A 16,619-nucleotide genomic window follows, 5' to 3' on the forward strand; every position below is an offset into this window, starting at 1 on the left:
GTATTGCCCTTCTGTTTCATTACTATGATGATATTAGAGTCGATATGATATATTCTATTGGCATCTATTGCAGTAATCAGCTTGTATATAAGTTATGGGTCTCAAATCTTAAGAGAATGTTATTTGGATTTCTCTTTGGAAGTGTCCTCTCTGTTGTTGGCCATTGTGGTGTTGTCTGGTTGCCTGAACAACAGAGTTTTAACAATCACACACATGGGGGCTCATTTTCAAAGCACTTTAAACGTTATAAAGTTCCATAACTTTGATGTTTGCCTTTTCCAGATTCCCTTCTATGCAGGGTTGCCACTTTGCGTTTGGTTGTGCTCAGCAGGGTCCTTGTGTAAGCTTTTCTGGAATGTCTGTTTCAACTTTGGTGGTATTTATTCTGTAGATGCTCTTTCTCAGTTCCCTGTAGAATTGTCTTGGGTTTCTCTAAACAGTTTTTAAAATATCTCTCTTCTGTTTTTGTGCTTCTGGTGCTACTTTAATTTATTATTGAAACATAAATTTAAGTTTTTTGTTGATGCAGTATGCCTCAATTTGATGTTTTAGAACTTTCTCGTTATCTTTACTGATCTTGATCCTTTGAAATAGTCATCTATCAGGAATACCCCTGCTCACAATGATTTTGTTTTTCCAAGGAATTCTTTTCTCTCCTGCCCATGCATTTTTGCTGGTAGAGTTCTGCCAGTTATTTTTGCTGTACAGTGTTGGATTTGATTAATTTCTGTGATTATTATTGGATTGTCCCTTTTTATATAGGTTATGGCCTCATTCATTTTACTCATACCCTTCACTCTAGTTATTAAATTCAACTTAGATGATCTGTTCCTGTCCTGGAACCCAGCATAGTTATCTATTTCCAGAGAGGCTAAGGGTCAATTATTAATTCCTCCACCTCTGGGGGTCTCTCTCCCTTTTTGATTTTTCAGTTACCATCTTAGCTTATCTTTTTCATTTATTTCACTCTTAAGATTCTAGATTTTCCTCTCTCTCTCTTTTGTTGCTGTTAGTACTCAGTTCTAAGAGCAACCCCCCCCCCCCCCTTCTTCTCTCATCAACCTTATCTTGACTTTCCTTTTAAAATCTCTTATTTCTCTCTCTACATTAGCCTTTTTACTTGTTCTGGATCCCCTCCTTCTCAGCCTGTATCAGCCTTTTGATTTGATTTTTTTTTTTTTTTTGTCAAAACCTTTTTCTCTCTATGCCAATTTTACATCTCATAAGCATTCAAATACTTAGAGGCAGGAAATATGTGGAGGAAGACAGGATAATCACCAGTGTGTTACCATTCCCAGCTATGAATGCACCGCATTGTTAAACGTAGAAACAGATATTGACAGTTAATCCCTTTAATTGCTAATAGTTGAATTCATAAAAGTTCAGTTAAATGACGGGATATTATTTTTATTCAAGATACTATCATACAGTGGTTTGCTTCAGAAGCTCTTGGATATATAGATTTTAATGACTGAATCTTTTGTATGGTGTATTCAAATGACCTGCGTGTCACATGAACCTAACATTACTTGTTTTGAGCGTGCGGTGGTGCTTTTGTGTCATACTGTCAAATTAGTGTATTTTATTGACCTATAAATTTATCGTGCTTGCAGCCCCCATCCTTTCAAGCCTGTGGCCTTAAAGCAGTGCTGCCTCTGAAGAAAGCTCTGTTTGACACAATGCAAGTATTGCAGTGAATTGGAGATCATACCCAACATACCATAGTTTAAGACTGAGGTTCATTCCTAACGCAGAAGTAAAATTTGCAGTAAGAGCCTGAGGGTATGCCCTGGACTAGTTGCTGAGAAAGAAATGCTAGAAAGTGGAGCTCTTCTGGCCTCTCTCTAGAAATTTTGCATCATCCTAATAAATTCTGTATTGGGGGTTCTTAAACAGTGGTGCCTGCACCCCCAAGGGCCATGAGAAGAGGTCAAATGGAGTATAGGGAAGAATCTTGAAATCTGGGTCAGTTTATTGAAATTTGCTAGACAGAGGGAAGGCAGTTATTGAAGAAACAGGGGTGACATGATACGAACGTTCAAATATTTGAAAGGTATTAATCTGCAAACAAACCTGTTCCAGAGATGAGAAGGTGGTAGAACTAGAGGACAGGAATTGAGGTTGAAAGGTGGCAGACTCTGGAATAATGTCGGGAAGTATTTTTTTTACAGAGAGGGTAGTAGATGCTTGGAATGCTCTCCCGTGGGAGGTGGTGGCAATGAAAACGGTAACGGAATTCAAAATGCGTGGGATAAGCACAAAGGAATCCTGTTTAGAAGAAACGGATCCATGGAATCTTAACAGAGATTGAATGACAACACTGGTAACTTGGGAGACAAAGGCCAGTGCTGGGCAGACTTCTGTGGTCTGTGCCCTGAAAATGGCAAGGTCAGATCAAGACAGATATACATATGAAGTGTTACATACCGTGACTAATGAGTTTATCATGTTGTGCAGACTGGATGGACCACACAGGTCTTTATCTGCCGTCATAGACTATGTTGCTATGTAACTGTGTACTACTGTAGTTTTAGCCACGTGTAGCTGTCAGTAGTCATTAGTGGACATGTGGTTTAGGAAGGGAGTGTGAGGGTTTAATTGCTCAGTTAAAGGGGTGCAGGCACTTAAGGTTAAGAACCCCTGTTCTATAGTCAGAGCATTAGTTCTAATTTTCTTAGTAATTTTTAACATTTTTTTTTTCTTATAAAGTCCTTTGGAAAGAGAATCCTTTTTCTCTCTTCCTTGGTTTGTGTTGCAACAAATTAAGGGGCCTTTTCGCTAAGCCACACTAAAAGGGGTCATGAACTATAATTAGTGCGTGGGTTTCCCTGCATGCTGAGGCCAGGTGCTAATTTCCAAAGTTTCCCCAGTGTTACTGTCTGGGGTTAGTCATCTATATTATGCATGTTTTTTTATTGTTGTTGTTGTTTTTATTAAAGCTACAGGTTTTGAGACTGCACTGGTTGGCTGCTTCACATACAACCATTTCAGATTTATCTCAAAAAGCATGGACAACATGTGTGTGCACCTTTATCTTGTGATCTTGGGCAAGTCACTTAACCCTCCATTGCCTCAGGTACAAACTTAGATTGTGAGCCCTCCTGGGACAGAGAAATATCCAGTGTACCTGAATGTAACTCACTTTGAGCTACTACTGAAAAAGGTGTGAGCAAATTTTTAAAAAAAAAATTTAATCTTAAGTCAATACAAGCAGCTGTTGAGAGGCACAATGTCTTCTAGATACTTTTGCAATTATTGCAAGTGTTGATACTGTGACTAAGAACACTTTTTGTTTTGTAGATCCATGTACCAGATAACAGTAGGAGACTGCCATGTTTAACTTTCTTACATTACTCTCGCCTATCTGCTTAATCAATGAGTGGCCACCTGCACACCCAGACCTTGGATTTACAGTACCAGTACAATTAAGATGAAAGGGAGTTGGAGAAAATGTTTTGACATAAACATTTTAAAAAGCCAGCACACCAAAATATGTTATATGGGAACTTAACTCATTTAATATCTAATTGTGTTCTTAAATAGGATAAGGGGAGAAAGGAAGCATTGTTTTTATCAGTTACTATTCTGTGACTCAGTGTTAAGAGTTTATATGCTGCTGGGGGAGGACTTTGGACTTAATTTCTGGCCCAGGACTTCCATTCTTCAGGCTGGCAGAGACCAATAATGCTGTGGAAGTAGTTATTTTTATTTATTGATTTTTGATTGTGCTATGGGGTGCTTATTGGCTGAATTTAGGACTCATGATTGTGGGGTTCTGGGAGGAGTCCTGATGCATGGTCCCCGTCTGGAGACTTTTGCTGCAATAACTGGATTAAAGCTGGGGGGGGGGGGGAGTAATAGTTAATGAACTTTATGCTACTGTGCTGGAAACCCAAAGAAGCAGAAAGAAAACAGCCGAGTTTGAAATAAAAAAGGAGGGAGGGGCTATAGTGCTAAACATACATTTGTCAGTATAGGTATTTATAGGATCTTAGGAAGATGCTACATATTTGTAATGAATTTCCATTAGTCATCTTGCATTCTCTGCAGTCATTCCATGCTTTCATGCCTGCCATCAAGATGTATTTATTTATTCCCAACTTGCTATATTGCTTTAACTGTCTAGCGGGGCAAAATGGTTTATATACTAAACAACCAAATAAAATAGGAAAGAGACACGTCATTTCTTTCTTGTTACTAATATCTATATAAATGTTATTTTGTAGGCTCAAGGCATGGAAGAAGTGATGTGGGAGCAGTATAGCGTAAACTTGCAAAGGGTAAGAACTGTAGTTTTCTAATTTGCTAATAGTCCAGAATAACTTCCTCTTAATCATGTGATCTGCAGTTTATAGACATGAAATGTTTAAACTATTTTTGTGTGCAATCACCGTTCAAATATTAAAGTATAGTTTGCATACAGAGTAAAAGAAAACTGTACAGGAAGAGTTAAGTCTAATATGCAGAGGTCTAAGTGGTGCAGTTGATGGAAGTATACTTTTATATGATGTAGTACATCTGCTACTTGGTTGTCTGTCTGGATAGTCAACAAAGTTTTATATAAATTCAATGTCAGAAAGCCTTTAGAGCATTCCATATTGCTCTCAGTTCAGGAAATTTTATCTGTTAAAAAGGCAGTTCTTGATGGACCATGAGGCCTTAGTATGAAACCTATGAGCTCCATAGCTGCGTTTAAAGTGAAAGATATTGCACACAAACAAATGTACTGAAAAGGGAAAAGAACTCCACCTCTGTTTTCCATTAGTAACAACAGTTTCATTAGGATAATGGACTTGATTACAAGTGCAGTCATTCCTTCTGACGTGTCCCTTTTTTCCCCACACCCTTCTTAATGAGACATGCACAGCTGGTGCTGGCATACCTGCTGAATTAGAGCTGTGCGTTTTATTTAAAAAATGTTAATTATCTGAGCCCTGCAATCATCATACAAGGCTGTAATTCTGAATACTGCATTTGTTTTAAACATTGGTCCACTATTCTTTTTAGCATTGTGCTTCTAGTTGATTCCAGTAGTACTTCAGCTGTGTGAAGCTAGTTTCTGGTGTTGCTAGGAAAAGCTCACCTATGAAATTAGATTTAAAAATCAGGTTTCCACAATTGTACTAGATGAGGAATTGGGGAAAATGGGTCAGTCCTTGGCTGTTAAATTGTAGAGGCACCTTATGCTACTTTAGAGTGTGCTTGTGCCAAGCTGCAGACAGCCATGAGGCATGCTTCTTGGTTATAGGCTTTGTGGCAACAGCCAGGCCACAGAGGTAGAGATCAGGGTAGGGATTCACAGCTGTGAATGTTGGTCCTGGTGGCTGAAACATTGTTGAGAAACCCAAAGTGGGAAATGGATCAGGAACTCCGAACAGAGACTAAAGAATCTTTTAGTGGTGACTCTTACTCAACATACCGTAGTACCATGTTTCAGGAGTCTATACAAACAAACAAAAACAATAAAATTGCTTAAATTATGAATAAAACTCAAATAGTTCTTAATATAACTTCTTTTTTTTTACAAATCAATATTTAAAACTAATAGAGGGACAAGTATTACAAGGTTATGTATAAAAGGTGATCACATTGTCAGAAATAGGAAAAAAGTCACAATTACAAAAGTATATACTCTTGTAATTGTGAATGTTTTTGGTTTCAGACAATGTGATCACCTTTTATACATAACCTTGTAACTTGTCCATTCAGTTTTAAATACTGATTTTTTTTAAATGTTGTATTAAGAATGATTTGAGTTTTATTCATAATTTTAAGCAATTTTGATTGTTTTTGTTTGTATAGACTCCTGAGGCAGACACATTTGTGCCGAAACATGGTACTGTGTCGAGTCATCTATATATATAAAACTCACCCTCAACGTTCTATTGTCTGCTGACGTCACTGAAGCCAAGGTTTGTATGTTCGAAGCTCTGAAGCCACGAAAATCAGTCTCTGGGCCCCGCCCTCGCGTCAAACGTTATTACGTTGAGGGCGGAGCAGATTCTCACCTCCAACGATCTACTCAGGCCACAAACTCCGGATTTCCACACTGTAGCTCTGCTCCGCCCTCGTGTCAAAATGCGATGATGTTGAGGGCGGGCCACGAAAACCGCCACCCACACAGAGCTACAACGGAAACAGCAGCAGTGCACACCACGAACCAGGTAAAATCGCGACGAGCTGTGCAGCCATGAAACCCTTGCTAGCGCCCGTTTCATTGCGCTCAGAAATGGGCCTTTGTTTACTAGTCTCTTAAGAGTCACCAATAAAAGATTCTTTTGAAGATTAGACTATATATTGAGTGTTCCCTAGTCTCTGTTTGGAGTGCCTGATCCATTTCCTCTGCTGTTTTCTTCCTGTGGGATTTTGTTGTTCGCGCCAATTCTGTGGTTTCCTGAAACATTGTTGGACCTGAAAACTAGTAATGAATTAAGAACAATATGTTAAAGCTTTCCAATGTTTTTGTTTTGTTCTTAAGAGGCTATTTCTAAACCTACATTAGTACTCCTTTTTAAGTGTAGCTTAGTATGTATTTGTACAGAATCATGTTCTACCCACTTGTGTGTCAGTGATTCACTGGGATTTTGTTTTCAGGATAATAAAAAAGGCTTTGGGATTGCAGTGTCTGGAGGCAGAGATAACCCACACTTCAAAAATGGTGAAACTTCCATCGTTATCTCTGATGTACTAATTGGAGGCCCAGCAGACGGAATATTACAGTAAGTGCAATTAAGTTCCATGGTAAAGGAAGCTACATTAGGTATTTTGTGCTTGTATTCTGTTTAATGATGTCACCACTAGGCAAAAGACTAGAAACAGCAGGATTCAAAACATTCATATATGTTGATGATGTTACCATATACTTAACCTTCAAAAAGAACATTAAAGACATCTTAGAAAAGGCAAAACTTGGCTTAAATTTGATGGAAACCTTGCCCTCAGAATCCAAATTAAAGCTAAATAAAGAAAAAAAACTTTTCAAAGTTCAATGAAGAACTTTAAAAAAAACATTGACAGACTTGACGAGTCATTTTCAAAGTATAGTCAATTCTGAACTCAAGATATCATGATTTTGAACATAGCCCACAGTTCCCATTTATTTTAAAGATTTATTGACCACCATTATGAAGAAATTCACCCAAGGTGGTGTACAGCAGGTACAGTTTAACATAAAACGTAAAAAAAAAAAATTTAACAGCATAACAGTAAATGACCAAAAATAAGGAACTCCAGACCGCTCAAAACACAGCAGCCAGGCTGATATTTGGTAAAACATGATTCGAAAGTGGCAAACCCCTCCGAGAAAAGCTGCATTGGCTCCCAATCAAAATGTATTACCTTCAAAATCTGCACCCTGGTCCACAAAATTATCTACGGCGAAGTCCCAGGCTACATGACAGACCTCATAGATCTACCAACCAGAAACACAACCAGATCATCACGAACATACCTAAACCTCCACTACCCAAACTGCAAAGGACTCAAATACAAAGCAACCTACGCATCCAGCTTCTCCTATATAAGCACACAACTATGGAACGCACTGCCAAAAGCTGTGAAAACAACCTACGACCATCTAAACTTCAGGAAATCACTAAAAAAAAACCAACCTGTTCAAAAAAGCATACCCTACCAACCCAGCATAAATGCCTACACTCTGCAACGCAGCAAAGGCAAAGCTCGTAATGGACACTATAATAACCTCTCCTCTCCTTCGATCCCCATTGTGCCTGAACCTTAATCGACCACAACATCACCATAGGAGCCGACTCTGCAGGTGCTTGAGCACCCCCAATATTGAGAAAATTCCTTGTATGTGTCCAGGGAGGGGTTATTTCCACTGTGCTTAGCACCCCCAATAATTTTGAGAAGTTGTCTCCTATGAAGATTACCATGTATTTGTTTCTCTACCGGACTTGGCGAACGCCTTTACGGTACTATGTAAGCCACATTGAGCCTGCAAATAGGTGGGAAAATGTGGGATACAAATGTAACAAATAAGGATAAATACAATAAATGAGGAAATGTCAAATTGAAACCTAGTAATAGGACTAACATGATACAGTATCAGAAATATAAACATTTAACAGCACTATAGAACAATCATATGTTCAATACAAATGATACCATAATAGGCATCATGGACGAACATTCAAATAAGATAGATATGATGCGTCAGCAAAATATCAATGAAACACCTAATAGACATGTATTAGAATATTCAAATAACATAGATATGATGCTAACACTGTATAATACAGTGAAACATTTTATTATGTAGCCAAGGGAACAAATGCAGTTGAGAGAGACCAGGACAAAGGACAATCGGTTCTGATTTTAATAGTGGCACCCAGGGGCGGCCCAAGGCAGGGTTGAGATCCTGCCCATGCCCGGTCTGGCATCTCCCCGCTTCCCTCCTCAAACTTCTTCCCCGTGTTTACCGTTTATATTTTGTTTTTCCCAAAAGATGGCAGCCACAGTGCTGCTGGCTGCAGCCTCTTCTCTCTACTGCACGTCCTGCCCCCCCCTGAGGAGACAGGAAGTTAAGTCAAGAGACTGGCCACAGTAGGGAGAAGAGGCCGGTGCCGGCAGCAGGGCAGCCTATGGGAATCGCTGCCACTGCCTCCTTTTGGAAAAGAAATAAATAAGGTAAACGTGGGTAAGAGGGTTGAGGAGGAAAGGGGGGAGAGCTGCTCACTGCAGAGTGTTGCCTGAGGCCCTCCCTCAGGTGGCCTGATGGTAGGGCCTCCACTGGTGGCACCTGTTGTTGCTGTGTAACTGAGAAACAGAGATGTAAAGTGACACGTCTGTGCCTTGACCACTGTGATTTGACCACTTGAACTTTTTCTGACTCTGTTTTAAGTTTTAATAAGAAGACTGTATTTCTTTCATTTAAAATAACACGGTTTATGATTTGCAGTTGGTGGTGGTTTGTTATAATGGCAAGAAATTAGCTCCATTAAGGGAAAGGGAAATGGGGCTTGATATACCGCCTTTCTGATGTTTTTGCAACTACATTCAAAGCGGTTTACATATGTTCAGGTACTTATTTTTGTACCAGGGGCAATGGAGGGTTAAGTGACTTGCCCAGAATCACAAGGAGCTGCAGTGGGAATCGAACTCAGTTCCCCAGGATCAAAGTCCACTGCACAAACCACTACAGAGCACATTGTTGTGTGAGAAGTCTTTTTTTTTTTTTTTTTTTTAATTTTTTTTTTCATTTTTTCATCCTTTTGCAGAGAAAATGACCGGGTTGTGATGGTTAATGGCACCCTTATGGATAATGTGCCCCATTCCTTTGCCGTGCAGCAGCTGAAAAAATGTGGGAAAACTGCTAACTTAGTGAGTATATTAGTACTGAGCTCTGCAGTCTTCTATCCAGATCCAAATGAATCAAAACATTATACAGTGAAATGCAGCAAAAAACAATCTTTTGGACAGTGATGTGAATTTTGTTGATTCTCTCGAAATTCAAGTTTTCATCTCTGATAATGATTACTATCAATTTTTGGAAAAAAAAAATCATTTAAACTAGAAAAATGAATTTCTATACCCAGTGTAATTTGGGGGATAGGGATGTGGGGGGGGGGGGGGGGGGTTCTCTTGCTTAACAGCAAAATGGCTGCAGAACACACCAGCTTGAAATGTATTGCACTGAATATAATATAGTAATTTAAACATAATTTTTTTATTGTTTTCCCTGACTTACTGTTATAACTAGGACAACTTTTAAATATATTTTCTTGTACAAAGTCTTATGGTGTTCAACAGTTTTTAGAAATTAACTTTTCCTTTTTTTTTTTCCTTTTCTTTACAGGTTGTGAAAAGAGCACGGAAGGTGCCGCTCATGGCTTTCAGGAAGCCAGATCCAGACAACAGAGCCTTTGACGTAATGGATGACGATCCAGAGTATGATTACAGAGGCTCATACAGTGACTATGGTGATAACTGGCCCAGTGGAGGCCGCAGTCGGGATCCTAGTCCTGATAGGGGTTATAGGAGAGATCAGGATAGGGGCCGACAGTACAACAGAGATCATAGCAGAGACCGGAATTATTGTCGTGATGGAAGCCGTGGAAGAGCCATTGACAGAGACACGGAGCATGAGTACAGGAGGGACCACAGCCGGGGTAGAAGCATAGACAGGGACAAGAGTATGGAGCGTGAGTACAGGAGAGACCACAGCCGTGGAAGAAGCATAGATGGGGATGATATGTTAGATCGCGAGTACAGAAGAGACCACAGCCGTGGCAGGAACATAGATGGGGATGATATGTTAGATCGCGAGTACAGAAGAGACCACAGCCGTGGCAGGAACATAGATGGGGACGGCACGCTGGAGCGTGGGTATGGTGGCGACTATAGCCCAGACAGAAGTTATGGTCGAAGACCTCCCGCTGACCGCAGGTATGAGAAGGAAGTGCAGAGGAGCCGCAGTCGAGACAGACTTCAGTCCCGCAGCCCTTCACCTGAACCACCACGTCAGCAGATCATACCTCCAGCTCAACAGGACCCTGACAAGCCTATCAGTGTTCTTTTAACAAAACAGAAGCCAAATGAAGGTAAGTACAGTGCGATTAATGGGGGACCAGATAAGTTATTTTACAAATATTTGATGTGATGCAAAGATACTTTAATTTAAAATTTGTTAAAGCTCAGGTGTGTGCAGTTTCTGGCTTTGCTGCCAGATGTTGATCCATGCTATATATCCCAACTCAAAATCAAGAACTCTCAAGGGAAATAATATTGATCAAAAGCAGTGGCCAGTCAAAATAGCCATAGTTCAATCACAGAGCTTTCACTTCTCGATTGGCACAGGTTATGAAATGTCAGATGCTTGAGGAAAACTTAAAGCTCTTCCTCATTTGGGTATCCAGATCAATCAGGTATTCTGTTTTTACAACTGCCAGGCATTTCCCCCTTCTTTTTTTATCATTCTCCAAACTGACCCCAGCAATTGCAGTGACAGTTGTGGCACGGGAAGCTTGGCATATGTGGACCTGAAGCATGGCCACTAGGTGTTGCCATTGAGCAGTGGCTAAGAGAATCACCATCCAGGGACTATGATCTCTGCCTCAGCAACATTGCTATCCCTAGCTGGCCTGGGGAGCCAAAGCCTGGCCCAGGATTTATTGACAGCCTATTTTTTTAAATCATTTATTTATAATTTTTCATTTTACAAGGGTCACTTGCAAACAGTAATACAGAGATTACTGTACATTAATACAATATTAGAAGAAAACAATCTCAACTAGATAAATGGATTATATACAATCTTTCTCTTTCTTAGACCACAAAATAAATAGGGAGAGTGAAACAAGACAAGGAGATCAATTAAACAACAGTAAACAAAGAAAACGTGGTATTGACCTGATTATCCCCAGTTATTATTTATCTGAATCATTATTCCTTAATTGATCTGGTTGGCTTCTTCAAACCCAAGACGGTGTATAGTCAATTAATTTCATTAGAAACATACTCATTGTCCAATATTAGTGGAAATAATACACCTGATTTCATTTTTTTTCTCTTTTAAAACCAGAAATTATTTAACAATACAAACACTTGAATCTCTAATCCAATTCCCACTGATTAAGGTAATCCCAGTTTCACAGGCTTCACTCCTTTTGAATTAATATACTAAGGGGAATAATTTCAGAGGAAAAAACTTTAGGAGTCATACCCGGAACTCTGGGAAAACAACACTCGATATTAATCATCTGTAATAATATTCATTTTGTTCAAATTTTTCTGGTCTATTATCGTTTTCAAAATCTTAACCGTTTCCTACTCCTGTAGAACTTCATTTGCTGTATCAATTTTTCATTCTCAAAAGATTCGATTAGATTATCCATGTGGCTCACTAATAAGATTATATCTGAAGCAAAATTATTTACTACCACCATTAGGTCCTGGAGTGCCTTCCAGATGATATTCAATGTAACCTCCACGGGAGCCAAAAACTCCAAGCTGATAGCTCTTACGGGTTTAGGAATGGCACTGCCGACACGGGTTCAGCTGTAAACGACTTTTGTTTCACCATACACTCCTAACTCAGTCCTCCACTCCTTTGGACATGGTGGTTAAATGATTTGGGAGCGATGAAGTTGTTTCCAGGTCTAAGAGCATCGACGCTCCTTCGCCGGCGCTAATCAAAGGACTCATCAACCCAGTCATCTATGGGCATCTCGTTGCGCAGCGGTCCCACACTTGCTGCACAGGGGACAAAATGCTGGCCATCGGCGGCTGACCCCCCATTGTCCCCTTCCTCTCAGTTAAGGTAACTGCAAATGCAGAGAGGAAATTTCAAGTAAACAAAGACAGAACTTCAGAGGACAGCTGGGCCGTTGAGCGTACGAGCTTCAGATCACCATCTTTCCACTCTCCCTAGTTTGAGAGACTCTTTGTCTGGTTTCTCCTCAGAGGCCTGTCTGATATGGGTAACCCTTCAGCATAGCCCTCTGAGTCACTGAAACACAGAAGCCCCTCCACCCCTACAGGGTGGTGTCCCTTCGGAGGGATTGACAGCCTTTTTTAAGAAATTCATCCAAGGAGGTGTACAGCAAGAACAATCTGGACATAGGCAATAAACAATTACAGTAAAAAAAAAATATTCAAATACTGCATATTGTGGCATAGTATCAAGTCCACCGAGAGACACAGCCAGGCCTGGGACAGGGCCGGCATAGCTGCTGCCACCCCCCAATCCCTTACCTTCCTGCCTCTGCTCCTCCCTCGGTCTGTTACTGCTCCAGTAGATTTAAAACACTTGATTGCACTGTCCCCTGCCCAAAAGACCTCAGGATCTAAGTTTGACCTAGAGAAGGTTAAGTGACTTTGTGAAAGTCACACACACAGATGATATGGAATGGTAATAGGGTCTACAGACTTACAAGTCTATATTTATTTGGAAGATTTATTACCCGCACATTTGAAATTCCTCATTGTGGGGGCATAAAGGCAACAGCAAAGCGGAACAAGTAACAATCAACCAACCAATACCGACACCAAAAAAAACAGAGTAGAACAAGTGGCAGGGTGAGCATAGCATACAATAACATACCATGATACAATGATTATCAGAAAAAGAGGGAAGGAGAAAATAGTGGTAAAAAGCCAAACTATCCAAGTCTCCTCTACAAAATCAAGCTAGGTCAGTGTACGCACTACAAAACTGCCAAGTCTTTTTTTTTTTTTTTTTTCCATTTTAAATTTTTATTGAAGTATTTTCAGCAAGGAGTACATGAATATGAAGCCAATTTACGTAGGCTAACAATAAAAGTCACTACAAATAGAGAAATTAGAACTTCAAACCTTACCCCCTCCCCTCCCTCCCTCATATAGGGGCTGCGTGAACCAATGTAGTCTATTAACATGAGTTCAAGTAAGATTGCAATGGAATCCAAAAATGCTCAAAAGTTTGCTCCTTGTGTTTAATTGCTGTCAAGTATTTCATCAATAGGAGATGTCATAATTGGATCCTTCAATCCACCAACCTAGGAGCTTGAGTTGCTTTCCATAGCAGAGCAGTTTCACATCTGGCAGCAGCTAAGTATTAAAATAGAATCCATTGCGAAATATTGCCCACATTAGGTGAAGTAACATTCAAAAGGCATGCTTCTGGGGAGAAAGAACAATGCGAGAGCCAAGTCTTTAAGCAGAGTTTTACATTTTTTTGGATAATGGCTCCGAATGGAGGTTTATGGGCAGGACGTTTCAGAGAGTCTGAGCTAGATAAGGCTGTAGAACATGAAGAATCTAGGCAAAGTCTAGTGAATGAGAGAACAATTAAGCACCGAGTTGGAGGAGCATAAAGTACAAACTGGTTGATATGGTATAAGGAAAGATGAGGTAAGAGGGCTGACCAATGTAATACGCCTTGTGAGCAACCAGTGCAGGATTGATGCTTACAGTGAAACAGAGTGGCATAAAGAAAAAGATCTTAATTTGTATTAGTGAAGCCTCGCTACTTAACACTATGCCTTGAGCACATTGAAAAGGCATGGCAGCAGCTCTTTGGTCCCTGATCACCATTGGAGGTCCTGCCAAATTGCTAGTTTTCCACTGAAGTGGTCTCTGTTTAATATAGACAGTAGACACATCATTATAACAATATCTATGGGCTATGATAAATGGAGGACAATCAGATTATATTTCAGTACAGTCCATGCATCAGAAACATGGTTACATTTTAACAGGGAGTGGGAGGAGGAGAAAGAGCCACTGTTATGTCTCTCCATTTATATGGTACTAATAAACCCCATTTTTAAATACATTTTTTACACTAATAATGTAACACAAAGAATAGAAAGACAACCATCTCATACGTGTAATTTTAAGAGAGAAGTTCTCAGCTCTGTTTTTTGGACACATTCAGCCAGTCAGGTTTTCAGAATACCCACAATGAATGTGCATGAGTTTGTATACACTGTTTGCACATCTATCTCATGCATATTCATTGTGGATATCTTGAAAACCTGACAAGCTGGATATATCCGAAGGACTGGGTTGAGAACCTCTGTTTTAAGGTGAAGTCGGAAAATGGATTTGTAGTAGAATATTTTCAATATTACGCTGGCTAACTGCTGTCTGTTAATAGGTTTGCTTGGACTCGTATAACACACGGAATACTATACGAACAGTTAATGTACATTACTGCCGTTATCACATATTATTCAGTGAGGGGGTCTATATGATTAAAATGTGCCCTGTGGTAGCTAGCATGTGATAAGTATTGGTGCACATAACCACTAATAAATGGCCTCTACAGAGTACTAGAAGCACAAGGGTGAGCAACCACAATCCTCAAGGGCCACAATCCAGTTGGGTTTTCAAGATTGCCACGATTAATATGCATGAGATTGATTTGCATGTACTCCTTCCATTGTATGCAAATAGATCTCATGCATATTCATTACAAAAATCTTGAAAACCTGATTGGGTTGTGGCCCTCGAGGACTGCGGTTGCTCACCCCTGGACTGGCATTTGCTCGTAGCCTTTCCTGACGTCCGACATTTTATGTTGTTTATCTTTTTAAATTATGTTTGGATTTTGACAGAATATGGTCTGCGGCTTGGCAGTCAGATCTACGTAAAAGGAATGACCAGTACAGGCCTGGCATCTAAAGATGGCAGTTTACACGAAGGTGATATCATTCTTAAGGTGAGCTTTTACTTTGTCGGCTGGTGATTTATGATATTTTAGAATGAATTGTGGCACATGTGGTTTTTACCTCATTTTTTTGTAGCTACTGTTCTTCTCTGCATATCCCATGCTGCTTTGAATATTCAATTCTGTACTTACTTTAGTAATAATAAGACCCATTCCCTCCACTGCCAGCTACTTTGAGAAGTAACACAAAATTCTGTAAAAATACTCTGTACTTATATAGCAAGCCTGTCCACCTAGCATCTCATAATAGCACCGCCATCCAGAACTCAAACAGTAATAGCCCTTCCTATGACAGATCCTAACACTTCAAGACACCAGTTGAGTGTAGATTATAGCAGTGTAGCTTATTTTGGTTTTCAGCTACCTACATAGAAATGATATGACCAGCGTGTGCAAAACACACAGACTGTCACCAACTAGAGAGTAGAGAAATGTACTTTTATTTTATTAAAATGTAAAAATAACAGTACAAACTACCATTTGACATAACATTGTTTTTAATCCCTCTTATCTGCATTACCCCATAAACTCTATACAATACACAAAAACCTCTTTACCACTAAAAATCTATAGACTTTAAAACACTCCCCCACCCCACCCCACAACCCAACCTACTAAAGCCAATTCCAGAAAATTATCATGTAAACAACAGAGAGGGCCTGTTTTCTTATAGTCCCCTCTAAGAAAACCAAAAATTCCACTCCCTCCTTCCCCAAATCCCCCCCCCCATCCCTTAAAGTTCCAAAACTCAAGTCAGCTGTCCAGCACTTGTGATACCAGTATTTAACCCATAAATGCCATTGTAATCCCCCTCCAAGACATTCAAAATTTGGCTTCGAGCTCTAGGAGATAATGCTTAAATGTATGCTTCACAAACCTCAAAAAAAAAAAAAAAAGTTTGACATTTATTGAGGCCATTCACTACTACTACTACTACTTATCATTTCTATAGCGCTTCTAGAAGTACTCAGCGCTGTACAATTGAACATGAAGAGACAGTCCCTGCTCGACAGAGCTTACAATCTAATTAGGACAAACAGGACAAATAAGAGATAAGGGAATATTAAAGTGAGGATGATAAAATAAGGGTTCTGAACAAGTGAATAAGGGTTAGGAGTTAAAAGCAGTATCAAAAAGGTGAGCTTTCAGCTTAGATTTGAAGACAGCCAGAGATGGAGCTTCACACACCTTGAAGTTCCATCAAACACATATTGTGGAGCTTGTTCCTCCATTCCCAGAAGGAAAGCGAAGTGGGCTGTGTCCATTCTGAGAATACATTTCAAAGCAACCACTCTAGACTTTAGAACCCGCAATCTATGACCCTTTCCCGTCTCTCCCAAATTTCATTCCCAACTGAATACCAAACCCTAGGGTTGAGAGTTGATACTTTGTCCTAGTATTCCATTAAGGAAACAAGCAATGGCACCTTAAAATGTTTGAATTTGAG

General features: G+C 39.8%; 1 protein-coding gene across 2 annotated transcripts in view; it reads left to right on the forward strand.

Annotated features, from left to right (window-relative positions):
• Window positions 1-16,619, forward strand: part of LOC115463389 (tight junction protein ZO-2-like) — a 52,557-nt gene that overhangs the window by 20,495 nt on the left and 15,443 nt on the right. The window contains exons 2-7 of one of the 2 annotated variants that reach the window (XM_030193848.1): window positions 4,227-4,280; window positions 6,595-6,719; window positions 9,240-9,342; window positions 9,818-10,258; window positions 10,319-10,562; window positions 15,060-15,163. In XM_030193848.1, coding sequence (XP_030049708.1) covers window positions 4,227-4,280; window positions 6,595-6,719; window positions 9,240-9,342; window positions 9,818-10,258; window positions 10,319-10,562; window positions 15,060-15,163 — 1,071 coding nt within the window. Of the gene's footprint in view, window positions 1-4,226; window positions 4,281-6,594; window positions 6,720-9,239; window positions 9,343-9,817; window positions 10,563-15,059; window positions 15,164-16,619 lie in introns of both variants that reach the window. The other variant, XM_030193847.1, reaches the window with a different exon arrangement.

This window comes from Microcaecilia unicolor, chromosome 2 (assembly GCF_901765095.1).
Source record: "Microcaecilia unicolor chromosome 2, aMicUni1.1, whole genome shotgun sequence".
Lineage (NCBI taxonomy): Eukaryota > Metazoa > Chordata > Amphibia > Gymnophiona > Siphonopidae > Microcaecilia > Microcaecilia unicolor.